General features: G+C 37.9%; 4 protein-coding genes, 1 long non-coding RNA gene and 1 pseudogene across 6 annotated transcripts; 3 read left to right on the top strand and 3 right to left on the bottom strand.

Moving 5' to 3' along the window:
• Window positions 1-390: 390 nt before the first annotated feature.
• On the top strand, window positions 391-6,034 carry LOC140932449 (uncharacterized; annotated as a pseudogene).
• A 1,367-nt stretch (window positions 6,035-7,401) lies between these two features.
• On the top strand, window positions 7,402-8,412 carry LOC140932448 (uncharacterized). The gene has a single exon (XM_073382057.1). The coding sequence runs from the start codon at window positions 7,402-7,404 to the stop codon at window positions 8,410-8,412; it is 1,011 nt and encodes a 336-aa protein (XP_073238158.1).
• A 3,715-nt stretch (window positions 8,413-12,127) lies between these two features.
• LOC140932447 (uncharacterized) lies at window positions 12,128-16,792 on the bottom strand. Its single transcript, XM_073382056.1, has 4 exons — window positions 16,049-16,792; window positions 15,514-15,807; window positions 12,609-13,102; window positions 12,128-12,469 (listed from the first exon to the last, which is right to left on the bottom strand). Exons 2-4 carry the CDS (start codon window positions 15,677-15,679, stop codon window positions 12,128-12,130), a joined length of 1,002 nt encoding a protein of 333 aa, XP_073238157.1. The 5' UTR covers window positions 15,680-15,807; window positions 16,049-16,792.
• Window positions 16,793-20,035: 3,243 nt separating this feature from the next.
• On the top strand, window positions 20,036-22,485 carry LOC140931338 (calcium-responsive transcription factor-like). Its single transcript, XM_073381133.1, has 3 exons — window positions 20,036-20,413; window positions 21,637-21,788; window positions 21,902-22,485. The coding sequence occupies exons 1-3, from the start codon at window positions 20,176-20,178 to the stop codon at window positions 22,049-22,051; spliced, it is 540 nt and encodes a 179-aa protein (XP_073237234.1). The 5' UTR covers window positions 20,036-20,175; the 3' UTR covers window positions 22,052-22,485.
• Window positions 21,798-25,604, bottom strand: LOC140931339 (uncharacterized). 2 transcript variants are annotated; one of them, XR_012164957.1, is made up of 2 exons: window positions 25,352-25,604; window positions 21,798-23,130 (listed from the first exon to the last, which is right to left on the bottom strand). It is a non-coding gene; the product is annotated as an uncharacterized lncRNA (long non-coding RNA). The 2 variants fall into 2 exon arrangements; XR_012164958.1 differs by having other exon boundaries at window positions 25,366-25,604.
• A 5-nt stretch (window positions 25,605-25,609) lies between these two features.
• On the bottom strand, window positions 25,610-27,282 carry LOC140932445 (uncharacterized; the record flags this gene model as incomplete). Its single annotated transcript, XM_073382055.1, has 3 exons — window positions 26,713-27,282; window positions 26,182-26,411; window positions 25,610-25,989 (listed from the first exon to the last, which is right to left on the bottom strand). Coding segments are annotated over exons 1-3 (1,098 nt in total), but the record flags the coding sequence as incomplete, so codon positions are not given.
• Between the last annotated feature and the right edge of the window lie 273 nt (window positions 27,283-27,555).

Below are 27,555 nucleotides of genomic sequence, written 5' to 3'. Positions count from 1 at the left end.
AAACACCGATGATCTTTGGCATCATTTGGATCCAAATATTATATGTTACATTCTTTGGTAACTCAAGCTTAACTCAATCTTAATTTCCAAGTCAACTCAAACTCACAACCTGGGCCCAGTTTCTTGAAGCGTGGTTAGCGTTAACCAGCGTTTAATACCTTGACAACGTATTGGTTTTGATACTGCTTAACCAATGGTTAAAGCTAACCATGCTTTGAGCAACTCAGCCCTGATCGTTGTCCTCTCCCCGTGCTTACTTAGCTTTTGCTAAAACATTTTTCAGGTCACTGATTTCTTTGAAGAATAAAGAGTGCCCAGAAAATCGTTTCTGCCAGGACCGAAAACATGAAACAATTCTTGAATGTGGGTTTCGCAGTTTTTGCAGGAGTAATGGTTCTTTACATGCTGGAGTTCCATCTGTTGGAGGGACACGGACAAACTTTTCTTTTAGCTTTTTTCACCCCTTCCAACAAAACACAGAATATCAGTATCAGTAGAAATTCAAGCAGAGCAGCTGAAGTTAAGTCAAGCGAGATACCAATCGACCACTACGTGCCAGTCAGTGATCCTACTTTCGCCGGGAAGACATTTGAAATGGACAATGAAACCTTCCGAATCGTACAGGATTTTCTAAAGGAAAACATTTTTAAACGTAAACCTGTGAAGCTAAATCCCAAAGCATCGTATTTTGACGTCGTTGTTCCTGTCTCTGCCGCTTCCAGCAACCATTTTGGAGAGCTGATGAGAGTTGTGGATCACTTTCCCAAGCACTTACCAGGAGTTAAATTGGTTTGTTATGATATTGGACTCAGTGAGCCGCAAATGGATATATTGAAAAGCAAAACTCATGTTATCTATAGAAAGTTTGAATTTGAGAAATATCCACCTCACATCAAAAACTTAAAGAACTATGCTTGGAAATTGCTGCTAATAGGAGAACTGTTATCAGAATGCGATGGAGTAATGTGGATTGACAGTTCAATCAGAATTTACGGTCATTTCGACCATATTGTGGAAAGAATGGTTCACTTTAACTCTGGAGCTCTGTTCTTTCTTAAAATTGAAAAAGATCATTCAATTGCAATGGCCACCAATCCAAAGATGATTGAATATTTTCCAGTATTCCCCAAAGAAGGCCTAACAGAAACTATATTACCAGGGGGTACAATTCTTTTGTTTAACACGGAAGATGTCCAAGAGCATGTCATGAAGTGGGCAGCGGTCTGTGCCCTTGTTACAGATTGTATAGCACCTCCAGGATCAAGACTTCATTGCCCAGGCGGTTTTTGGGAGGCACCACGAGAAAAGCATGGCGGTTGTCATAGATATGATCAAGCTCTTCTGAGCCTTCTTGTTACAAATCTTTATCACAATGAACGTGAAAGGTTCAGCTTAAATAACACTGAAGCTTTATCTGATACGGGCTTTAGGGGCTAACCTCTCTCTTTGCCTACATACATAGAGGATATTACACGGTGGCGCGAAGATATGAAATCCATTATGAAGATATGAATTTTATTTTCGAGTGGCAAAACAATATTGTTATATTGTTTTTATATAGACAAAAAGACATCAATAAAATAATGGATTTTTATTCGCCAAAAAGTAATTGTGACAGCTCAAATTTACAATACAGCAATATAAGACATTGTTTACAATAATCTTGAGAAATAACACTGAGCTGAATAGGGCTCTACATTGACAAAATATTACCCTGCGAGCAGAAGCTACATTTTCGCGGTATGAGATGGCGAGCGAAAAGTAGCCTCTGCTGACAACCGTTTAGTTTGCTACACAGCCGTTTTTAGTGTCGTCACGTAACGCTCCTCCCCACAAACAAGAAAGCCATCAATTTTAAGGAAAATTGAAAAGAAAGATTTGGAGAAGTTTGACCTACAGTTAGTTTGTGATGAGTGGCGTGAACGAGCTCCGGTTTTTTATTCATTCCTTCTTACTTCGGCTATCAATAAAAGAACGAAATCTTTCGACTGGTTGGGAAGCTTGGCTATCGCAGGATCAATTCTGTTGAAACAGCGAAACAAGGACATGAGCGCTGCTGCATCTGTGATAGGTATTCTCCTGAAAAGCAAGTTTGTTGAGGTGCGATTCGTTTTATTGATCTTGAGCTTATTTTACTTTTGATACTTTTTATTCAGTTTTATTTCGTGTCATACGTATCTGAAATTGTTCAAGCTAAATTACAGGACATTTATTATTTAAGGTCAATCTGTATTTGATAAAACAATACACACAATAACGTCATAAAACTGCTTTATTCTCTGAATGATAAAAATAATCGTGGTATTTAAGAAATTTCTATTTTAAAAGATGCTATTAATCATGAACTAAAAAAAAAATCTTCATATAAAAGAGATCTATTTAAAATGTATTATGAAATTTCTAACATAGGTCGTCCTTTGTGTCACAGGCAACCCTCGGTAGGCTCAACAGACTGAAGGTGACAAATTCAAACAGTCAGATTCTTTACACGTTGGACAAACTTGGGGGTGATCATGATGCCCTCCTTTTGAAAGCAAGGGACACAATTTCTCAAGAAAACTCCAAAGCGATAGAGATTCAAGAGAAGCACAAAAATATTTTGATGCAATATGAATCCTATCAAACATACACAGCAGTGTGCCACCAAAAGCAAACTAAAGTCAGGATGGTGGAGTATGAATTCAAGAAAGCTGCACACCCTGGATTTGTTATCTCATTTGACAATCTGGACTTCCAGCTACAGCGAAAGAGTATGACAATGCAATCGCAAAACCGTGACTTTCATTGGGTGAACCACCAAATGATTGAGAACAGGGTGTCTGGAGCACTCCTTGACTCCAAACAACCAAAAGCCAATCTTCAGGAGTTGTCAAACCTGCAGTTTTTACCAACTATTGAAGACCAGCAACGGCAAAGGTCCAATTACATGATTTTAACAGCACGGATTTTAGTGGAATACTTTGATGTTTTGAAGCCTTTAAAGGAAGCGTGCATCTATCATATTCCCCACAAATATACTGAGGAGATGTCAAAGAAGTCAAAAAAGGTTATTAATTACTAGTTGAACTAATTGTGACATTGTTATCCAAATATTATTTATTCAAAAGTCTGACTAACCATCCGAATGCTTATTATTTTTATACACTTTATGTATCCATAAGTCAAGTCCAGTGGAAACCAACAAATGTTTTCCCTTAATCTCTGAAACCTTTCCAAGTACAGTCTTGCTGTCAATGTTCCGAACAAGTTCAATAAGAGCTCTACATGTTCGTTAGGATTTCACCTCTGGTTCAAAATGGTGTTGCAGAAAATTATATACCAGGTGGCAAAAAATTTGGGCAAAGATGTTGCATTAAGGGAAGAAAACAACATTTGGGATAGAAATGACATAAATTTGAAAGAAGCAGGAAATGTGGGATCAGCAACCCTTCCCTCAAGATTCTTGAGGTTGTGACATCATATACTAATATATTTTATCTATGGTATTTTTTTATCTCTTTAAATAATTTATTATTTATTATTGTTTTGGTCAGGTTCCCCTGGGAATTATTTTCAAGAATGAAAATGTAAATGAACACATGATGTCAATACTTCAACAATTCCATTCCTACCTCCTGCAAGCAAGTGATGGTGGTGTGGATGGTCAGATATTTTCTGGTGACCAGCTCACTGTTGAAAGGGCTGTGAATGTGATTTTGTCGGTGGCAAATGGCTACATCCCAAAGGACCGCTTGGAAGGCATCAATCTCCAATTGGGGAACTTGCATGCAGCTGTTAAAGTGCTAAGTGTATGTTTATGATTGTATTATGCCTAAAATATTACTAGTTTGATGTTCATAACTTTCCTATTCAGCAAAATGCTGTAAATGTAATGCTCTGATTAACCTCTCTTGTGACCACCCACTGTATGGAAACACCATTGAAACACCTTTTTTTTACAATGCATTAACACCTCTAAATGCATAGGCTTCAAAGCACACATGATTTAAATCTATAGAATGAGTGATACTAGATCACTCTGATCATGGATGATTAAAGAATAAAATAATTTTTTCTATTAAGACAGGGATTAATTTATTGGTACATCTGGTGCACCATGATTCAGATAATCTTGAATCATACATTTGTAACTCATGAACTGGATATCCACTCTCTTCCTCTTCCTTTTTGGGGGGTATATTTTCAATTTTGTTGAATTGTCTACTGTTGTATTTTTAGATCCCCATCATAAAAAAAATTATAGGAAAATTAAAATTTTTAGCTTACAGCGAAATCACTGCAAATTCATATTGTTTTTTGTTTGTTTGTTTGTTTTCAACAGTTAATCTACTCTAGATTCTTTAGTGGAAAATCTGATGTAGACATCTGCACCATGGTTTGCTGATTGCACCCTAATAAACAGAAGGAATGTAACAAGTGATACCCACTCTTCGTACCGAGCGAACCGAGACTTTTTTTCAGTTGTGTTTACATCAAGGGTAATTGTTGCTGCCATGAAGGTGTTAGGCTTTGAGAACAAGGCAGGAGCCCCCTCAAACCATAGCTTGCCCACGAACTTAAATTCAATGAAGAAGGCAGAAAAGCTAGATTGTCTGCTTGAAATGTCAGCAAAGGTAGTTGATGAATTTGTTTTTCAACATGCTTCGAACGTGAATGACCTTGTGAATCGTGTGGTCACTCAGCAAGAAAGGGATGAAGTTCTTAACCGTCAGCAACTGACCCCCGATGGGAGGTTTCCATGCCGGTACCCTGGATGCGAGAGGTCATTCAAGTATAATGGAAAGTCAAGAAGGGCTCATGAGTTAGCACATGACCCTCCAGTTCAGGTGGAAGATGAGGTAAATGACTTCACCTCATCAACCCCTAATCCTCCCCAAGGTGAATCAAAACCAGAGGATGATGTATTTAACTATAACTGTGCTTTGCTGACAGATGGATTTCTTTTCTTCAATTTCCTTGATGCAATTAAAGAAGAGGATGGGTCGAGGATAATGAGGCAGTACAAGTACATTATGTTGTACTGCAAATCCGATGGCACGCACAGTACGAAATATGCACTGGAATGCTTGTACCAGTTTTTTCTTGTTCACTCTATTCTATCCCAGAGAGGCTCTGAACGGTTTACATGGAACCATTCAGTCAATAATGCTGGTAAGATTGGTACAAACATTCCACTTGATGAAGCCACTGAACACAGCAATAACTTCATCAAGCAGGGCATCAGAAACTTGGGACCAAATGTCACAGAGAAGGCAGTGTCACAACTCTCTTTCTCTGAAACATCCACGACAACAGTCCTGAGCAATCTTGATGAATCAATCAAACGGATGTTAAGATCTGGGAAACATGTAGAAGGATCTGCAACAAGAGATCTTCAGGAGCTCATCAAGAGAGCAGTTGATTTCGATGTCTTTACACAAATTCAATGGAGGAGCTATAAGCACTTCAAAGACTTTCAGTCCAACAGACTAGAAAGCATAGATGCCTCAAGTTTATACCAGTGGATCAACAAACATAAGAAGAATATCACTTGGGGTATTAGAGCACGATAAACATTTGCGTGCAGTAAAAGATGCACATTGTTTGCTCCAGAAAATACACAGCCTCCTAGTGTTTGAATGAAACCTCAAACCCTTCCCAGTAGTTGACTTTCATCCTCAGGAATATTGCAATGATCCGAAGTAAGTCTGATTATACTAGGTATTTTCTGGAACCAAACAATGAGTATTCTTTCTTTGATGGGTACAAGAAAGTAATTAACAAAATGAAGACATCAATGCTATAAATTTGAAGACTGAACTCATTTAATTACAAATGATTCATAACCCTGTATTTTGATACAAACACATGCATTATTTTTGTACAGCTTAGTAGACCATTCCTGCATTTTATGCCAGAGAGCCTATGCAAAGACTTGGGTAGACAATTGGAGACAACTAACCCCCCTTGTCTTGTTGTATTCAGTCAATATAAGCCTTGATATTTTTCTTGTTCAATGAGACAATTGCATGATGACGATATTTGACTACGACTACCAGAATTCATTTCGGTTTTGCTTTGTTACTTAAATTTGTCAATCCTGCTGAGGATTAAAAACAATAGCCTTAATTTGCACAAGAAAACAACAAACTCAAGGATTCTGGGAGTTTTAGTAAAATGACATTATCGCGCAATTGTCCTATTCTTATAAAAAGAGATTGTTATATTATATTATATTAGGTGACCACTCAATCAATGCCAGTGTCATGAGGGAAATTCCAGCAGTGACATATTAGACTATTTGTGCTGGATGTTTGATACTGTTGAAGAAAACGGCAATGTGGAGTTAACCAAAAAGCAACTTGGTCTTTTGAAAAATCCACAAACATTAATTTCAGGTTTGTACAGTGGAACCTCTATTAAACAAACCTCTAAATGACAAATAATGTTTTTCTTTACACCCAGCAATAGCAAAACATGATGAAAAAGATCCTCAGAACAATAGAAAAAATTAAGGAAAATCATTAAATGGGGGCAGTGCCTTGAAAAACAAAACTCCATAAGATAGGAACAAAAAAAGTATTTGACCCAAAAGTCACTTAGGGAAGTTTTTCACACACTCCCAGCTTATTATTTTAATTTACATCTAATAGAAGCTGACAGGAATAAGGGTGAACTAAGGCACAAAACACCATACATAAAACGTCAAGTAATATAACTGGATGGATAAATTATTTATCCATCCATGTTCATCGACTCAATGGTGTCCAATACAGCTCTTGGAACTCCATCTTCTAACATATCACTTGAAGCATTTATCTCTTCCTCAATAAGTGAAGACTGCAGTTTTGACAATGACATATTTTCAATTATCATGTCAAATAGTTCATCATCTTGAAGCAGCTCATTCCACTCATCCATGAACTCATCATCAAAGTCATACTGGTCATCACCCTCCTCTGTATACAGGCTACCGGTATTTACATGTACTGCATTTTCAATATCTTTAAAAACATCAGCGATAACTGAAAGGATTTTTTCTGCATGCCGTCTGTCCCATATTTCAACCACATTGAGAATGTCGGAGAATGTAAAGATCCTTTCTAAGTTTTTAAGAACTTGAGATATCTGATGTTCAGAAAAACCCACCATAAACTGTAAATTAGTCAGAGTTTTGATATTTCCATTGGCTGCAGTAGAGCGATTTTCGTATGACCTTGAAATGAAAACGCGCGAACAAAACAGAAACAACAAACGAACGGAAATAGAGCGATTTGATTGGTTTATCGAACGGACAGACAAACGCGCCTGGCTTTTGATTGGTTAAGCGAACGCTCGTGTAAACTGCAATTCTGAAAGTAATTTTCCAAAACTTCGGGCAACAAAAGCTTCAAAAAGTGTTGAAACTGGGCAGCTGTTAGGATGCCAGACTGGAGGGTAAATGCTTCAGAAGGAATTTACAAATTTGGTGCTGCGTACCCTATCCAAAAAAGGTATCAGATTTTGGCAGATTATTCAACAAGTGGAAGTTTTGCGGTCAGTGCACGAGAAAACCGCGTTTGTTACAACACCGCACGGGCAATTTGTGAAAAGTTTATTGCGACCGGTGATTGTCAAGCTGGAGCAAGAGGGAGGCCAGCTAGCAAGATGCAACCTTTTATGGTTGCCTATCTGGAGGCTATGATTTTCGTGAACCCTTTTTTGTACTTGGAAGAAATGCAAGGCAGACTGAGAGCTGACCTGAACTTGTTACCACACGAAGTTCCGTCGGTACCGGTTATTTGCAGGACGCTGCATGATCTCAATTTAACGAAGCACAAGTCAACTAAAGTCCCACAAGAGCGATTTACACCGTACAACTTAGTAAGAAGACAAGCTTACATCCAGTGGCGGAACCGAAAAGATCCAACAAAACTGTTTTTCGGAGACGAGACGGCCTTTAACAAGCTCACTGATGTACGAACTTCAGGTTGGTGCAGTATTGGTGACGTCCTTCCGAGTGTAGAGCCAAAACGAGACGTAAGAGAAAAAATATCGGCCTTTGCAGTGGTAGGTTACAACGAAGGAATTGTTAATTGCTACCCAGTTCCCGGTAGCTTCAATGCAGTTTCCATAACAAATGCCATCGAGTATCACTTCTTACCCTACTTACCAAGAGATAGTTTTCTGGTTCTTGACAATGCCTCGATACACAACGACGTTGCTGTGCAGAATGTTTTGGCGCGCAAGAACATAACCCTCGTCAAAATGCCTACTTACTCTTTTGACTTAAATCCCATTGAAAGCGTTTTCAGCATCGTAAAAGCCAATGCACTGAAGACTCCGGGTTCCATTCGTGCTTACGGAATGGCAAGCGTTGTAAATGCTTTCGCAGGAGTAATAGTTCCAGTGGTACAGTCATTTTACAGGAGAAGCTGGCAAGTGCAATTCTAAGTGTAATTTCATTTAATTAACGAAACAGTTTTGTTATTCACCCTCATTCCGTAGTAACTGTTTTTACGTAATACGTAGCCACTTATTCGATCCAGCACATCTTACACCAAAATCGTTCATTTTACATCGCATACTTACTTTCAAGAAGGTATTTCTAGAACTCACTGTGGTTTTGTAAGAATTTCTTCAATAGACGCTATGGCTATAGTACTTTAATACCGAGGCAAATGTTGATGCTGGACTGAGTGTAGAAAAGTAAATTAATCGGCATATACTTGCTTGAGCTCTGGGTTTAGTGTTGTCAAAATGTTCTTTTGACTAGTCGACCACGGTACGTGTTTAAGTTTAACTTATTTGTTTAAGACTATATACTGTAGGTCGAGGCCAGGATTGAAGAGACCACTAGCTTGTATGTTTTGGGTGTCATTCTTGCTGTATTTATGATTATTATTATTTACCAATACGGCAACCCCTCAAAAAGAAGATTATTAGCCGGTTGGGTACTATAAGAACAAACTTAAGCATTTAAAACGATTCTCCGATAATTTATTGAATGCACAGTAACAAACTAACATTCAACCGATCTACCCAGTACAATTTTGTTGCACAAAGTCTGGTTATGAAAAATATCCTGAATCCTTTCTTTTAAATCAAACCTATAAGCCAGTTGTTGGTCAAGTTCTGTAAATTTAATCAGAAGCATATGATACATAATTTGTACAAAGTTGTAAATATTTACACAATATGATGCCAATTATAAGTGACAATTATTACAATTTTGTTTTAGTCTATCATTTGGCACTTTCACAATAATATAACTTCTAACTAGCAAATGTCACTTGAAAGTTTGTGAATAGAGTACCGAAGTGTGACGTCATAAAAAATGAAATTTGTGAAATTATGGGATTTGTTAAGATATTCCGAAAGAACAACGTCCAAGACGCCTACTCGCCAAAAATTAGCAATTTGGGGCAGATTGTCTCTGAGATATTAACCCAGTTATGCTCCGATGACTCCACACAAATCCTTCTAAATCTTACCTGGTTCCTAATCTTATGAACCAAGCCAAATTTAGAAGGATTTGTATGGAGTCGTCACAGCATAACTGGGCTAATATCTCAGAGACAATTTGCCCCGAATTGCTAATTTTTGGCGAGTAGGTGTCTTGGACGTTGTTCTTTCAGAATATCTTAACAAATCCCATAATTTCACAAATTTCATTTTTATGACGTCATCACTGCGGTACTCTATTGTGCGCTATGACATGGGTATTATGATCTTCTTGGGCAAAATTGTGTTATTGTTATGCTTGAAAGATAATATCAGGTAAACTTTTGAATGAACAGCAAATCTTTCTAAAAGAAACAGGAGGAACTTGACAAAATTGCATCCTGTTAGTTTCATTGAATTTAATTTTTGAATAAATAAATTTTTGGACAATATTTGTAATTTTGTTATTATTTTTTGTAATTTTTGTAATAAATTGTAAAGTTCTATTAGACATAGCTGGAAAAGGCGCTATATAAGTAAAGTATTATTGTTATTTTTTTAAAGCGTCAAACCATCCTGGCCATTCATTAAGCCAAGAGCACTTGTGATAGTTTCAGTGCTTGAATGCTGGGCTGTCAACCCCCCAAATGACATCATTTGGGCAAAAACTACTCGTTGACTCCAATTGTCACCAAATTTGTGATGACACAAAACTCACAAAAACCAATCAGATTATTAACAATAGCATACTGGAGGTCATGAGGAAATGTTCTATGTTGACATTAAAATAGCTCAAACAATATGCAAAATAGTTGAAATTGTATTGTTGGAAAGTCGAGGCTACTGAAGAAATGACATACTTCAATGATTATCCGGGAGATTTCATTCTCTAATCTGGAGAAAGGGAGATTTCTCCAGAATTTTCCAGGAGAGTTGACAGCACTGCGAATGCTATTGACACAAATGTGTATTAAGCCTTTTTAAAGTACCAGTGAATATCCATGTAATGACCCCTTCAGTTAGTAATTAGTAAATAAAAAAATGTTAATAATAATATGTTACTTCCAATATGAATTTTAATGCAGCCAATGTTGCCGCAATTGTTGGCTCAAACTTATAAATTTCTTCTGAATCATATTTTACCCTCCAGTCTGGCATCCTAACATCTGACCAGGTTCAACACTTTTTGTAAGCTTTTGTTGCCTGAAGTTGTGGAAAATTACTTTCAACAATGTTTCTCATCATGCATTTGCATACCAAAAGCCATGTATGTTAACTTTGTACTTTTTTGATACACCAATCAAATTGCTCCACTGGCGTTTGTTTGTTGTTTCTGTTTTGCTTCACATAATCATTTAAAGTCATATAAAAATCGCTCTAATGAAGTCAAGTTTACAGAAAGTGTTGCCTCAAAAGAGTGTATTAATACTTATGATGAAGTTTTCAGTGCAACAAGTGGCATAATTATTGTTTTAATTTTTGGTCATAAATTCAATAAAATGCCTTGCTTTATTACCGATCAGTGGCTTTCTTATTGTGAATACAATCCAAACCTTGGTAGCCTCAAAGTTGACTTTGAAGATGTAAGACAATCATCAAGGTTACAAACAACAGAGATACAGTGCCAAATATTGGAATAGCTTGCACAACAGGCATCATTGAGGACACTCAGATGGGTTTTGGGCATGTATGCCATTGGCAAGAATTGAACATACAATGACCCTTATAACTGTATTTTTAATCCTTTTTGAAAAGAATTTGTAGATTACAGTTTTGTTACAAATTTACCACATTGGCCATATTTGTATATGTCATGATAACCCTTAGACCTGAAGGCATTGGCACACTGTGCCATGATTTATGCATCTTTTTAAAACATTGTCAAATAGTTTCATGACACTGATGGGCAGCAATTGCAGGTAGACAAGACAACAATGCTGTGAAATGTCTCAGATTTATCCCTATCTCTACACAGTTTACTGTCTCTTTTAAAGTCTCAAAATACCAGTAGTTTTGACATGTTTTAAGACCATTTCACAACATCGTTTGCTCACCAGTCTGCAGCCTGTATTGGTCTCACACCAAGAACAATTTGGTACTCCTAAACAGAGTTCAAGGGAACAAAATATTTTTTTATGACTTTGTGTCAAGTTGCCGAGACTATAGGCCCTTTGTTGATCACATGACTGATTTCCCTTAGTAGAGCCTTGAAGCTAGAGTAATCTAACTTTCAAAAATGGAAAGAGTATGTTCAAATATTAGCAAGGACACCCATTTCCAGACCAATGCTGTACGATGCTGAGATATTGTGAAGGTCTTAACCTGTAATGAATTACAAGGTCATGTATCGAGTCACAAGGTCTAGCCTGTATTACTTTGAGAAATATAACTTTTTTTGGAAGACCTCTAAAATAATGATGGTTGAATAGCAAGAGTTCTTCCCACATGAAGATCCTTCTAATTTTCAAGACTACAGCAATTGCTACTTTTGAGATATAGGTCTGACAATTTATATGTTCGCTAATCATAAAATGCTTTAAATCAACTTCTGTTAAAAATAGTTTTCCAAAAAGTATTTGTTTTGAATTCATTTTCACAGATAAGAGAACAATCAGGTGACCATCATTTTTGTTGCAAAAGGCCTATTTCATACTGATGTCATAGGATTTTGTAAATGTTGCTTTGCAACATTGCCTATATAACTTTTTTTCCTTGGATGTTTGTCTTACATCCTCAACTTTGGTTTAAATGGTTGGCCACATGCAGGGTTTGGGCAGAGACCTCCCATGACACTCCCTGATAAATGGTGGCCACAGCGCTTACAGAATGCAGCTTTCCTTGAACCCGAGGCAGTGGATGTGCTGCTCAAGGCCACAGCAAAATGATTTAGATCAGTATCAGGAATGTTACTGACTGCTCTAGTAACAGTCTGGGAAAAAGATATTACCGGGGAATCCCTTCTCTTGCTCTCCTCACTGACAGGTAATAATTTCAAAAGTAGATCCACAGTATCATACAGCTTATTATCACACGACTGCAAAGCTTTAGCAATGCCCTCTTGTTTAAACTGCGGGAACATTTGCACGAGGACATTTAAGTTGCTGTTGTTTACCATATTTTGAGAGGGACTTTCCAGGAGAATGGCATCAATAATTGCAAATTGCAAAAATTGCAAAAATTGCAAAAGCAATTATTGCTTTCTCTACCTCCCCATTTGCACTTGTCAAGTGCTTTTTCAAATGTGGAGGTGACAGCTGGGGGAAAATGTTGGCCAAAAGAGCAGCATTCTCTACCTCCTCATTTGCACTTGTCAAGTGCATTTCCAAATGTGGAGGTGACAGCTGGGGGGAAATGTCAACCAAAAGAGCAGCACTCTCATCACCAGAGCCATGAGCTGATGGAAGTCCTGAACCAGTATTCTGAAGTTCTGAACCAAGTGAGGATGGAAGTCCCAGGTTCACGTGCTCCACATCACTGTACTCAGTTAGCCCCAGGGCGTTTAATTCATCTCCTTGCCTTGCACTTGTGTTCTTTACACGACCGCTTATGGTATGTTGCCTTTCTTCCATCCAGGCCTTGGTGGCACATGCCATGTTGGAAAGTGGGCTCTTCAACTTGTCTGCTTCACTCAAAGAGCTCATAAAGTTGTTAACAAACAGATCATATTTCGACATCTCAAGTCTTCTGCTTTTCTGTTTCTCTAAACAACAGTATATACATATATACACAATAAATTTAATATATTGTTAAATTTGGACCAAGTCACATCAGTTCAATTTACCTGTCATGTGTTCTTTTTTTCGTTGGATTTCTGAGAGGGTATTGCATGGTTCAATTCAATGTGTCAACATCCCTCCTGTCAACCCCTAAGACAAGTCCAGCCCTTCAGGCCTGAGGGGGGAATTGTTTGAAGCGGTCCTGTCCTGGGGATAGGGAGCAGGGAAATCAAAAATCACATTTTTGTTGTTCTTGTGAATTATGTCATTTCTGAGTTGACATGATGGTGCCAGACTGCATGGAGAAGACTCCTAAGACTGTTCTTTCCTGGGGAAATCTCAAGAATTTGTTGCAGTCTGGTTAGAAACAAATAACCACTCAAAAGTAAAATCTGTATTCTGAAAGGTATGCTTATATCTTCATGGTTCTTACAACTTCAGACACACAAACTTCAAGGACTTTTCAAGGATTTTTCAAGGACAACTTACAGTTTTCAAGGTCTTTAACCCCCTTTGATCACCCTATTGGCTAAAACACGTCATGGAGTCATTTAAAATAATATTGATAATAAATAAAACATTGTCCTTTTACTAAAAATGTTTGTACGTTGCCCGTGAATTTTACAGGTTCTTTCTGCCTATGAAGATGAGCCAAATTTTCCTCGGCAAAATAAAATCTAACTCTACAGAAAAAGGTGTATGCGTAGACAAAGTTGTGAATTTCAAGGACTTTTAAGACCTACTAAAGAAATCTATTTCTTTTCAAGGACCTAAACCAAATTCAAGGACTTTTCAAGACGACTACTAAAATTCAAGACCTTTTCAAGATTGTATGAACCACGAAATTTTTATTGTAGAACCAATGTGCATATGACGCATACTTGGATGGATGGCTTTCGTCACCAACAAAGAAATATTTCTTAAGTGAATTTATCTATATAACAAGACAACTTAAATAGACTGTATATAAATATGGATGCCCGGCTTGCAAAACAGAGATCTCAGTCTAGTGTTTTTATGAAATAGAAAACCTTAGAAACATTTATCCTGTACCCAAAACAATGTTATGTGTGGTTGATGAGGAGTGCAGGGGTGAGAAATTGTCTTTTTCTGTATGCCTTGAGGTGGGGAATAGACTGCCAAGTAATAAAACTTACAAATTCCCAGGGGAAGGGGATGGTTTACACGTAGAAATGAACAATGCATAACCCATAAGAATAATAACAGTAAGACCCTGAGACTAAGAACCTGTTAGGCTCAAATTTTGCCAGTTAAGCACCCTGTATACAGGAACCTGTTCAGCCTAAAATGTGAATCAGGCTCTTATTTTCTTAGCTCCCCACGCAGGATTTTTTGGGGAACTTATACTTCATCGCACCCACAAATGGTGTTTGTGGGGAGGGACGAAATAAACACGCCACTAAAAACCCCTGCGTGGGAGGCTATTATTTTCTTAAATGTATGAAAAAATTTTGTACACTTAAGCAAATAAGTCAACATTCAGAATCCTCTTTAGAGACACAGGTGCCTTAACACTCCAACTGCAATGTTATGGTTTGCAGCTTTTATGTAAGGAAAAAGCTGAACCACTGAATACTCTTAGCTATATTGTATCTTTTTTTTTCAGAAAGAACCTATATAAGAAGAGACTATGAGTAATCCCTATTTTTTTCTCAGAGATAGTAGAGCGAGCGAAACGCAAGCGCGTGTGAAAATCACCCCAGTCATGAAAGGCGAGGACTAATTTAAAACCTTAAACTAACTACCATTTATATGGGATCCTGTTTAGGCTAACTTAGAAAAATCCAGGTTCTTAGACCGTCTCTAGTTGTTGGTTTTACTGTATTACTTTTTAAGCAAATTTAATTTTTAACAATACCATATCACACTTTATTAGTAAGTGTTGATGAGAAGCCAGATAAGTGGGAAAAATTTGTCATGGCTTTACACGATGGCCGCTGATAAGTACACAAGCAATGAAAATAGTGACGTCCCAGATGTCACAGAAAACTACTGAAATTTGATCCTTTCTCTCATTCAGTGCCCTGACTTGATAACAAAATTGTTAGAGAAGCATTACTAATAAAAATGTGAAATTTTAACATTAATGAAATCGCAAAACTGCACTGTAAAAGCTATTCTGAGAATGTATTTTAGGCAACATCGGGAAATCTGTCAAATAATTTGTGTGTCATTCACGAGAATTTCATGTACAAGCCAAAGTGCAACAAATTACTGTAACAACAAATTTTCCTGTCCAACATTTTTAAAAAGGTATACTTCAAATACAAATGGTACTTTCAAAGGCAATAAGATACCTTAAGAGTAACTAAAATAGTTGGAAAGGTAAATTAACAAAAAATTGGATCAAAAGATCATGAAGTTGACAACATACCGGCTTTAAGGGCAGTTGTGGACATCTTTTTTTTCGCCACTTCAGTACCCGAGTTCTTGTTTGCAAGTTGGATGACTTGCTCAATAGTCAGGTCAACGCTGCTTGAGGGTAGCAATGGTCCGGCCAGCTCGTCGGCACGTCTTTTTCGAGCTCGCTCTCGCGCCATTTCGTTGTGTTTTGCAATCTTCTCACACTCCGCGCACTTGCAACATTTAAAAGGGCATGCTGAATGTATTCCAGCTTTAAAACCATGTGCTTTGCACCTTCGGCAAAATCGTTTAACATTTGACGCGTCTGACATAATGAAATTTTCGGGTTTTTTAATTAAAGGACACGAGAAAAAATATTGTCAGATGGAGAGCCCAAAAACGTCACCATCAACAAAGTCACGTGATCAAAGTCTGGTCAAAGCCGCTTCAAGTGGAAAGCGTTTAAAATTTTCTTGACTTCTAATTCATCTCACAATCGACTAAAAGGGATACATAGTCTAACGTCCCACATGACACGAAAAAAAAAAGCAAACTAAAATTCTTACTCGTTTTCGAGGACAAGAAGGACACTATTCACGAATAAACTCGCCAGCGTAGTAAGCGGCGTCACCACATGGGTAACGGAATCGGGCTCTCCATCTTCGTTCAGCACTTTTGGTGTAAAGATGAGCCACACATAACTGCTTCCATTGTTGTTTAATCACCAGAATTTGTAAGAAAACCAAATTTTCACAAGAAGAGACCAAAGTCCCTGAATGCAACAGCTAACTCCACTACCACCTCCACTGATCGCTTGCATGCCCGAGAACTTTCTAGAAATCAGCCCCTGCTTCGCTTTGACGTCATACTGCAACATGATTGGCCAATCGAACAGTGCCTTCTCCATATTAGGGTTTTCTTTGGCGGGAAAACGAACAGCAAGTGGTAACGTTGCGAGTATGCGCGAGCCGCTGGACGGAAGTTGGTGGTGGTATTGGATCGCAGCGAATGCAGCAAAGAAAAATGGCGCCTCTTTTAAAAGTTACCATCGTCTTACAGGTCTTAGTCATCTGTTCTATCTTTGAGGAGTGCAGATAAGACAAAGTCTTCTGTGTAATATGCGAGATTGGTCTCAAGGCTAATAAGTCGCAGATCATTCACAATTTTGCGCGGTTTGTGGTCCATGAGACAGAGTGATTATTGTTTCGTGTTTTGGCTTGCGCGCGGACACGTCGATGGGGTTCTGTGTAACAGCTGCAAAACTCCTCTATTAAACACTGGATTACTAGGAAAAAATCTCTTCATGTAAGTTGTGACCGAGTATAAAACGTCCAACGCTTACGATTTAAATAAAACGCTGTGAAAAAAAATTCTAAATGCTAGTCTGTTTATATAGTCATAACTAAAGTTCTTGCGACAATCTCCTTGCAATAATACGATTTCACGTCAGTTATGGTTCAGGAACGCCCTGTTTTTCAGAGATGTGCAACCTTAGTGCAGTGATTCTGCCAGTGATTACTTTTCAGAGATACCCCATAATAACCACCAGTGGCTAAAGCAGGTGCAGTGCCCTAATTCTGCAACTGATAAAATTTCAAAGATATCCCACCCAGGGCTATGAAATTGTATATTTCCTTTTTTGATTAGATGATATAAAACTAAAGACCTAAACTCTAGAAGTGACATCTATTAAATCTATTGATGCCTTAACTTATTCAGCGGTGTAGACAGAATTTTGTAATATGGAGGCTCTTGACTCCAAGATGCCCCTTATACTTCTAAAATAAAGAATTAGATGAGCCAAAACAGGAGTGTGGTACAAGATGTTTCATATTACAGATGTATTTCATTGAGGTAACCCTAACCATGAAAAATCCTTCCCTTTACTCCCCTCACTTCTACATACTAGAAAATTGCAAATATGCACACAACAGTGAAAATACTTAAAATAGTAAAGATCATAGTCATATCTAAAACAGAATTTTCCCTCTGGGATATTGAAGTGAATTTTCTTCTTCTGGTACTTGGATGCTTGCACTCATTTTTGCTTTTCATAAATTTTGTTTTTGGTATTTTCTACTGCACATGTATTAATTATTTAAGATATAATTAATAAGGCCTAGCTCCCTAGACTAGCCCATATCTTTTTGCGGCCAATTTCTTATGATTTGAAGATTAAAAAATTGAAAATGAGAGAAAATTAGCTCTAACTTTTCCTTTTCATTCAATTTCAACATGAGGAGAACTTAAGGATCTTAAAGCCTGATATTTATAAAGTCTGACTTTATGGTAGCTTCAAGTGAGCTAATGTATGACTCATTAAAATTAAAGCTTGTCTGTGTCACTTCTGGGGCACCACGGCTATTTGATGCAGTTCAGGATGGAGTGACAGACCCTTCACATTCTGCAGACAGCATAGGGTTAAATAAAAAACAGATAGTCGCCATTTTGTACCAGCTCTGCTATGGCTTGAGTGAAAAGTGCGACTGGTTTTAAATGTGACGATGCAGTTGTCCTCAATGACTATCACCTGAATCAACAAGGTTTAGTGCTGAGCATCTCATAGGGAGCTCCTACAACAGGCAAAAGGCAAATGAAATTTTTCATAACTTGTCATCTTGCGATACCAGGAGCATCAATGAGCTTGTTTCGGGGGCAATTTTACATAAATTGCAACTTGTGCAGCCTATGATATATGACTATATACACTACTACAGTGTATACACAGCCAAACCAACATTGGCAAGCCAAGTGCTCCTAAATTCATGTGCACAAACACTGAATATATGAGACCCAGAGTATCAAAAGATCTATTTCTATCGGAGAGTGAAAAGTTACCCCTATGCCATTTAGTTGTTGCCCACAACTAGCGATACCCCTTTAGATATTCAGGATTTCTAAAGTGTCCTGGATACGAATTTATATTCAAGAAGGAAAGAAATCTTTTGGATAGAAAAGGAATAATAACATTTATGATTTTTGTAAGCGTACAAATACATTGTATGTGATGAAGCTAATTCTTATGTGGATGCCAATGTAAGGAATCAAATACAGGGATTTCATGTCCAGTGTTGTCTGTACTTCAAACAGGAATGGCAGTCCAGCAAGTGCAAAGGTGAACAAGGGCAAGAATTGTTTTACGCTTGAACTTGTGCTAGTGTCAAAGTGGGAGTAATATTGTAATGGTCATATGAAAATGCATTGAATCACACTTATTAAACCACTTTTATAGTAGGGCAGGGAAAAGAATACACATATGTGTATTTTCATATTTTATATTGATTTCAGTTATGTTTCAAGATATTATGTAAACATTTTAAGCATAAAATGAAAATTCTTTTAGGCGCCAATTTTGTATGTATAAACAAATCAACATTGAATAGTTATCAGAATAAAATCATCTTCCAAATGGTGAGGGTTCTTGTCACTGAATCTGAGAGCTTACAGTGCATGATTATTAAAATGCAAATTCATCAGTGTTCCCCCCCCTTGGATGCAAAATCAAACATTCAAGAATGAAAGAGTGTTCCGAAACAATGCTCTTACAAATAAGTTTTGTTGGGATATACTTTTACATGTTAACGAAAAATCTAAAAACAAGGTTGAAAAGGACAAGAAAAATTTGTCCATGTTTAACGAAGTTTTAACAAATAATATTTCACAATCCACCGCTTCGATCTCTTAGTCTCTGAGAATAAGTAATCGCCATAGAGCACCAATGTAAACCAGAAAAGCAAATTTTCGAAAATGGAAGGAAACATCCGACTATGGCCTTACTTGTAAGAGCAGGAAATTTGCTTGTTGATTTCATGCCGCTAAATAGTATCAAAATACTCGAACTTCCCCCCTTTGAATTAACCATTAAAAGTGAAAATACGGAGTGACCGAAAGAGAAGTTTAACCTGTTTAGTCGCTTGTGTGGGATATATAACTGGATCTCGCTGTACGGTCAGGGTCAAATACTACAAAAATACCAGGATCACATAAATGACGTTGAATTCAGGCTGCTATAATTTTAACACATAACAATCGATGATGCTGCTCCACATTTCACAAAGTAAATCAAGGGGTATATCTTACCTAAATGTTAGGCGGCTCTGCAGATCGTGGAAGATAACCCAGAAATCCGTGACCGCTTGAATGTCAACAAATCAACATATCACAACAAACGACCTCGTGATTGCTTTATCTGCTTCATCAGAGGAGCCAAATGGACGAAAACAAACAAGCTAAATGGTCCTTCTCGCATACATGACACTTCAACATGGCTTAGCCAAAGTATCCAATCTATAAGACATGTCTGTTGTTGATTGGGTATGCAAAAAAATCTCCCTTGAAAGTGCTTCAGAACAGCTTTCGGCCATTACGATTTCCCGTCGACAAGTGCTTCCCGGCAAGCTTGACGCATGCGCAAACGTTACCACTTGCTGTTCGGGAAAACGAAGAGTCCTTGTTTATATCTTTTCAGCCATTGGCTGATGAAACAAATCACGAACACTTACCAAAAACATTTTTCAAGGTCATACGAAAGTCGCTCTAATGTACCAAAAACCTGTCTCGGAATTCCGAAGATTTTCCCGCTAAGCATTGTTGTTTGGCGGGCATTTTCGAAAGGAAAATAATAAAGTTTCCGGGTGTATGAGATCTGGAAGTTGACTGCTCGGTTTATAGTACTCAGCAAAAGTCGTTTGTTATGGCTTTGCCAGCAAATGCCCAAGAAGGTAGCGGCACAGCTGAAGGCATATATTTAGAAAGTGAGAAAGACAGTGCTACTGTATGTACTTGGCAAGCCAAGTTAAGAGGATCAACGAACAAGTTTGTTGGCTATGTTGGATCAGTTGAGGAAGCCATGACTGTAATAAGACAATATGAACTGGAAACAACAACAAAATTCTCTTGTTTTAAATCAGACAAAATGTTTGGTGCTGGAGGTAAGATAATTATGAAGCAACAAAATAATTATGCACTTATCAACTGAAAGCCGACCCCCCCCGCCACCCCCGGGCCAAGGTGGGGGAACAAAGGGTGTTTGATAAAATTTGACAGCATGTTTTGCCGTTGGGGGCTGGGGATTTCTCAAGATTTGCCATGTTTTAGTTTTCTTCTACAGGACTGTAGGTGGGGGCTTTAAAAGTTTAAGTGCCCCCTCATGTGGGTTAATCACCATTGTAGTTGACATGAAGTCAAATCCCCACCCTGTCCTGGGGGTGGGGGAGGGGGGATTTCAGTTGATAAGTGCATAAACAATAAGTTGGTCATAAAAAAATTCTTGAATCTGATTGGTTATCAGCAGCTATGATTTTAGCAGTGCAGTGTAACATAATAGGGTTAAGAATGCTGGAGTAGAATGTGGTGTAGCTTGCACGCCAGATTACAATCAAAAGATTATAATAAACAATGCTGTGATCTTAGAAATTTTTCTTTTGTTGGGGGGGGGGGAAAATATGCTGGAGTAGAATGTGCATATTCTAAACACAGTAGTATTCATGGCATGAACAATTTATGAATCAAAGACATGAAATACCGTAAAATTCCGAAAATAAGGCCCGGAGCGTATATTTTTGAAAAGCCCTTTTTGAGGGGCTTATATTCGGAGGGGCTTATATACGGGAGGGAAATTTGCGTTTCAAAATCGATTGGGCTAGCCTTATAGTTGGAGGTAAATTACCGTTTTTGCTTTGTTTTATTTTGTATTTGAGGGCAATTTTCCAAGTAAAAGCCCCCAGGGGGCTTATATTTGGAGGGGCGATTTTACAGAGGGTTTTTTGCGTTACCAGTTTGGGGGGCTTATATTTGGAGGGGCTTATACACGGAGGGGCTTATTTTCGGAATTTTACGGTATCTTTAAATCTATGGTTGACTGAATACTATCTGCAAAGGGTGCATGTAATACATTGGCTTGACTGTGGGGTAGGTTGCATACCAGGTTACATTCAAAATTATAATAAACAAGGCTATGCTCTAAGAAAAAAAATTTGGGGAGCCCAAAACACTAACCCTTTGACATTCTGGCTGCCCAGCATAGTAATTTTGGGCAAAAACTAAGATTGCTTTCTTGCCGAAAAGCAACAGTAAGTCACCAGGGGCCTCTGAGGACTGCTAGAGTACAGCCCTAATAAACATAATACAGACTTTCCTTGTTTCTATGACACAGATCCCTTTGCCAAGCAAAGAAAAGTCTATTTCAAAGATGACAAAATTCCATTTGATGGAGTACCATTCAGTATAATTGGCACCAAGGTATTTGACTGCCAACATGGACCAGACAGGAAAAAGTCATTTAAAGCGAGACATTCTGAAGAGAAGGTATGTTGGTTATGACTAAAAAATATCTGCATTTTTATTTCACAGCCACAGCCTTTTTGGTGCTTTTAGCACTAAACTGTAAGGAATCTATAATATTAATCTTCTAACTACAGGTTGATGATCACTCATTCAAAAGGAGGAGGTTTCTACCTCAAGACACAATGAAGTTTGGCTGCCCTGCAAGTATTTGTTTATCAAAAGTCATAAAGTATTGCAATTACAAGGTACAAAACCACCATCACAATAGTGATAATACCAATTGACATTATACTTCCGCTCAGTAAAATACATCCCTTCATTTCATAACTTATTACTGTCTTTTAACTCTATTAGATCAGGGATGACACAGAAAGACTAAGAAGGGACATGTCCAAAAAGCTGAAGACTGATATAACCAGCGGACAGAAACCCCAAGTGGAACGCAGAATTTATATCCAATTACCAAAGGAGGATGAACACAAAGATCACATCACTGGAGAGGTCTGTTGATGTCAATGGAAAGAACTGGGACACTACCTTAACTTGAGAACAATAATATTAACTTTTGTTTTTGGCTCTTTTTGTTTGAGTAATAGTTGAAGGCTTAAGGAAAAACACTTTGAATGGGTGGGACAAGAGTTGAGTCATTTTCATATAAACCTTCTAGTTTTTCATGTATAAATCATTATGGTAATTATAGTTTCGGACAGGTATTACTTTCCTATGAAAAGGCAAGAAGGCATGTGAAAGAAAGTCAAGTCAGACCTTCCACTCAAAGGCTAGGTCACAAAGTACAACAGGTGTATGGGTGGCTACATGCTATGTAGTGTTAACAATCATAGCCTAGGTCTGTAAATGAAGTAATGATCATGAAAAAAGGTCCAAGTAGTGTCTAGGACTAAAATAGAAGCTGATAAAAAATAAACAAAATTGTCTAGGAATTATTATTTCAACTGATTTGTTGCTATTCTATCCAAATAATTTGTTTTTTGAATGTTGTTGTTGACAGAAGTGACATTTCATTCATTACATGTAAGTGTACATTGTACCAGCAGTGCCTACAACTATCAGCATGGCTGTCAAAATATTTCTGTCAAACATGTAATTCCATTTTCATTTTTCTCCTCATGTATCAAACAGCCAGATTGGTGGCATTCTGCAGCCCATCGACATCGCCGAAGGTGTGAAAACTGTGGACAAAATGTTAAGACATCTTAGGCAATTCGTAAAAACTGAACTACTTCCAGGGCAATCTCCACCAGCATCAACAAACAGGCGCTATTATCCAACAGATGTGGACATCAGGAACCACATGTATCAGGCATCAGTCAAAAAAATCCTGTCCAAATCTGATCAGGAAAACCTTGAAAAGAAAATTGAAAATTGGTGTCAGGAGAACCCACAAGGCTCTTTCTATTTTAGACCCTGTGCCCTATCAGCCTCATCAACAGCTTCTGAAAGCATGAACAATGAGGAAACAGATCAAAATTGTGTGTGAGATGATCTTTTGTTTGCTCATCAAACAGCCTGGCAAAAGCAACTCATGATCTGTTACGGAAATGAGATCACCCTGCTTAATGCAACCTACAAGACAATGAGATATGAGCTCCCTCTATTTTTCCTAGTGGTAAAGACAAATGTAAATTACATAGTTGTGGGGTCTTTCATAAATCAACGGGAAACTACAGCCTCCATACAGGAAGCACTAGGGATCTTCCATGATTGGAATGCCAGCTGGAAGCCCCAATTTTTCATGACTGACTTTTGTCATGAAGAGATCCATGCAATTGAGGACACATTCACAAGTACGGATGAATCAACATTGGGCCAATATTCTCAAAGTGTGAAACTAAATGTAAATAAAGACTTGTACATTCAAGCAGGGTGCAAAGAAAATCATTTTTACAGCTTGCCATTCAAGTATTCAAGTACATGTGGGCAAACAAGATTTTGAAGGAATAAGTAACAATTTCTATAAAATTGTAAGTTAACCTTGATCCTCCCTAGTGACTGGAAAACCAGGCCAAATTAATTATGACTTTAGGTATTCAGTTACAAATCTGGATACTTCCTAGAGGGCGAAACCTTAAAGTCAAGCTTAGGTTGATGCCATACGAGGTATCAGTATATCCATCATAGTGCTTTATCTTCTGTACCTAAGACTTTAGCATAGTAGCAACTGACGAGGAAGGCTATAGTTCCAAAACTGCAGTCTTGCTTAAGAATTCATAACAGTCGCATAGACGAATGTTAAGCAAAAACTTAAGTAAATACCTACGAAGGAACAACAAGACATCACACTCCAGTTCAAAGACTCACTTATGTTAAGAAAAACTAAATGAACTGTGTGAGCGCTAAGAGAATTATCTTGACTGACGCACAATATATTTCTCCAAACTTGGTGTAGCTTAGTTTAAGCTACAGTCTGAAGATCGCACTATCCGTGGAAATTCAAAATCCTGCAAACCACACTATCGAGCTGGGCCCAGAGTCATACTGATATGGCAGGAAATAATCACATTCACGGACAAAGAAACTTGCATGCATGCATGTAGTTAATCAGACACAGTCATTTCGGAGAAATCCAAAAAAACTAAAATCTTTATTCAGCCGTAATAAACAGAGGTCAAAGGATATAAAACACTTTACAACTGCATGTGAAATCAAATCCTATCAGGGACACCTACAGAAGCATAAACCACAGGAAATGATTACTCAGTATGCATGTAACAAACTTATTTCATGACCTCTTAACATAAGACTTAGTGCGGCAAAAACAAGATTTACTCAGTCAAAGTTTAGAATGCTACAAGTCATGCACTGTGTAGTGCTAGTAACCTTCGCGAGAGAGACAAAAAGAAAGGGAACCACTGTTCAAGCAGACTCTCAAGGTCACGTTTCACATTATCACGAGCTTATGAGTCGTGTTTAGCCTGTCAACGCTTATAACTTACCTTTTCGAAAATTTCAGCCAGAAAAAAGGCTCCCGAAAATTCTAGATGACCTTTTTAGCGTAAAAATCAGTTAAAAATTGGCAATTATAGCATTTTTTAGATGTTAGAAAATCCTAGGAGAGGCAGGGAAGCAAGGACTTTTACAACAAATGTTCCGAAAATTCTAGATCTCAAATCGTCTTCTGAACAGATATTTATTATTTTCCAAAAATTGTCGTTGGGTGCCCCTGACTAAACTTAATAGCGAAATAAATGCAGTCAGTACTTAAAGAGTAAGTTTGTTATTACATGTAGCTCCAAATAAATGAAAAATTAACAGAATCTGCAGTAATTGGGCGTGTAATGCCATAGACTATTTCAATGAAAACTCTGTAACGACACAATGATAGTGAGGTTTGTTAATTTCAACACTTGTCACGTCAGTTTGATAGATGGAACCTTGTCCATCCACCAAAATGACGTCGCTTGAGAATTAAGCTGATAAACCAGAAATATCTTTTTCTATATAGAATACTCTCCATATGAATGCTTTTAGAAGTGAGCTCGATAGAAAGTAATTTAAGCTTAAGTCTTTCCTTGCCACTTTCTGAACGTAAACTATAAATGTCAATAGTAGCTTTCGCATCATACCTTCTCGGGCCTACCTTCTCTTAAGATTTGCCTTTTAACCAAACAACACAAGGTAGATCGGTTAGGTAAATCCTGGCAAACATAATCTCACTTCATTCGCTAGTTTGAGTGGTATACTGACAAGCATATATCAGTCTAGACCAGACAGTGGCCGCCATATTTGTTTTTACGATAAGAAGCCGACGCGTAAACCGAAGATGTTCACCGGAGATCAGATGACGTCACGTCAGTTTGGCGGATGGAAACAAGTGACGACCTGCCAGCACGCCCTGTCTCCTGAACATAAGCTTCAACATTTTTTGATGGCCCATAGTGAACAATTCTGTGTACTCCTTTGCAATCTACTCCCATACCGAAGGCAATTGTGGCAATGAGTACACAAATTTTTCCATGTTCTGTTTGAAAAGAGTGAAGGATTTGTTGCTTATTGGCTGCAGGTGTGCAAGAATGTAGCATTTCAACTAGGACATATTTTGAATCATTGGCAACTGTAACATACATGTGCTTTCCAAGCATACCCTTAATGGTTGCATAAATAATACCACACTGCTTAATTGTTTGACAGTAAATAATAGTTCTTTCACACAATGATTGTATCTTGATCAGTTCATCAACAAGCCATCCAAAGTACAATAGACCTATTCGGCTAACTCAATGTTGTACCCAATTCAAACCCTCTGGGAATAAAACGTTTTGTTTCAGGAATTTCCATATCATTTAAATGTGAATGCCACATTATAATGCAAAAACAATACACAAAGAATCATATCCCTGGGAGATTTGAATTGGGTACAACATTGAGTTAGCCGAATAGGTCTATTCATGGTCACTGTCTTTAGGCATGTACTCAACAGAATATGTGACATTTGACTTGTTGGTTCTTCCTTTTATCTCATAAGGACTTTCCATGAGTAGGACATTAAGAATAGTGTCTTTAGTGAGCTTTGTTGCGGTTGCAGTCAGTGCAATCATCCTTGCTTTAGGGGCCTGGGATCTCAATTCATGAAGATGGGCATAACACTCGCGAAAAGCTGCTTTTTTACTGTCTTGGGATATCCCCCTGTCATCACAAGAGAGAGAAAATCTTGAATATTCCCACTGATCTGACCGTAAAGGTTTAACATAATTTAACGAGAGATGCTCGTACAAAAATAGCAAATTCAGTTAAAATTGGTCTCTGGCAGACACTCCCTATCTAATATGATATTTAATAACACATGAAGATAGTTTCAACGAGCAAGTTGGATGCGAAAATCGAGAAAATACTTAAACGTATGTCTGATAACAGTGAACTTTGATCGCAGCAGAGAAACTATTGTTTAAGCTGACAGAGAATCTAGAAGGCTAACACCCAAACTTACCACTGCCTTAGGACATGAGCTTCATCAATTGCCAGGGCGCAGAGCTTATTCGAATAGACATGGTTGTCTAACATTCTTCGCCAGCGATCATTCATTAGCCATGCCTCAGGTGAGCCGACGACAATAGAATATTCTCCCTTCTCAATCTTTGTAACGTCTAACTCCTCTTGTGAACTCATACTTATTGCAGACAATCCAAGATCTGTTAGAATTTTAACCTGATCGTCCATGAGGCTTACCAATGGCGACACAACTACAACAATGTGACCTGCACTCTCGTTTACATGGTCAAACACGAACGGGAGAGCTTGATAAATAAGCGATTTTCCGAACCCAGTCGGCAAGTTTACAAAGACATCCTTCTTATCGACCACAATTGCTTGAATTGCCCGCTTCTGATGCGCATTTAGTTCCAAAATCTTAAATAAGGAAGCCGCTCGAATGAATGCTTCCTCTAGCGCGGCCATTTTGCTTTGCTTTGTCCACATTTAGGGTACCGATAAAAGCAAGGCTGTGATTGGATGAAACTTCTGGCGCGAACACTTTCCAGAAAATGGGAACTGAATTCTAATTGGCTAAAAGCGGGAACAAACAAACCAATCATGAGCAACCTTCCTAAACCGCCGTGGGACCAGCTGCGGACCAACAACTAATTGCGAAAGTTGTTTGTTCACCCTTGATAACGAAGGGTTTTTTTACAGCAGTGAACAAGTTGTAGGTAAGTTATGTTTCAAATATTCAGTCTAGTAGCGCAATCTTTGCAAACCCAGTGTACAATAAGACAAAAATATACTGTCAGTAGTTAGCAACAGAAGGTCATTCTTTCGAACGCGCCCTCTCCTA

This window comes from Porites lutea, chromosome 3, assembly GCF_958299795.1.
Source record: "Porites lutea chromosome 3, jaPorLute2.1, whole genome shotgun sequence".
NCBI classification, from domain to species: Eukaryota; Metazoa; Cnidaria; class Anthozoa; order Scleractinia; family Poritidae; genus Porites; species Porites lutea.
The sequence above is the reverse complement of the archived record's forward strand: the minus strand, read 5'-3'. Positions and strand labels throughout refer to the sequence as shown.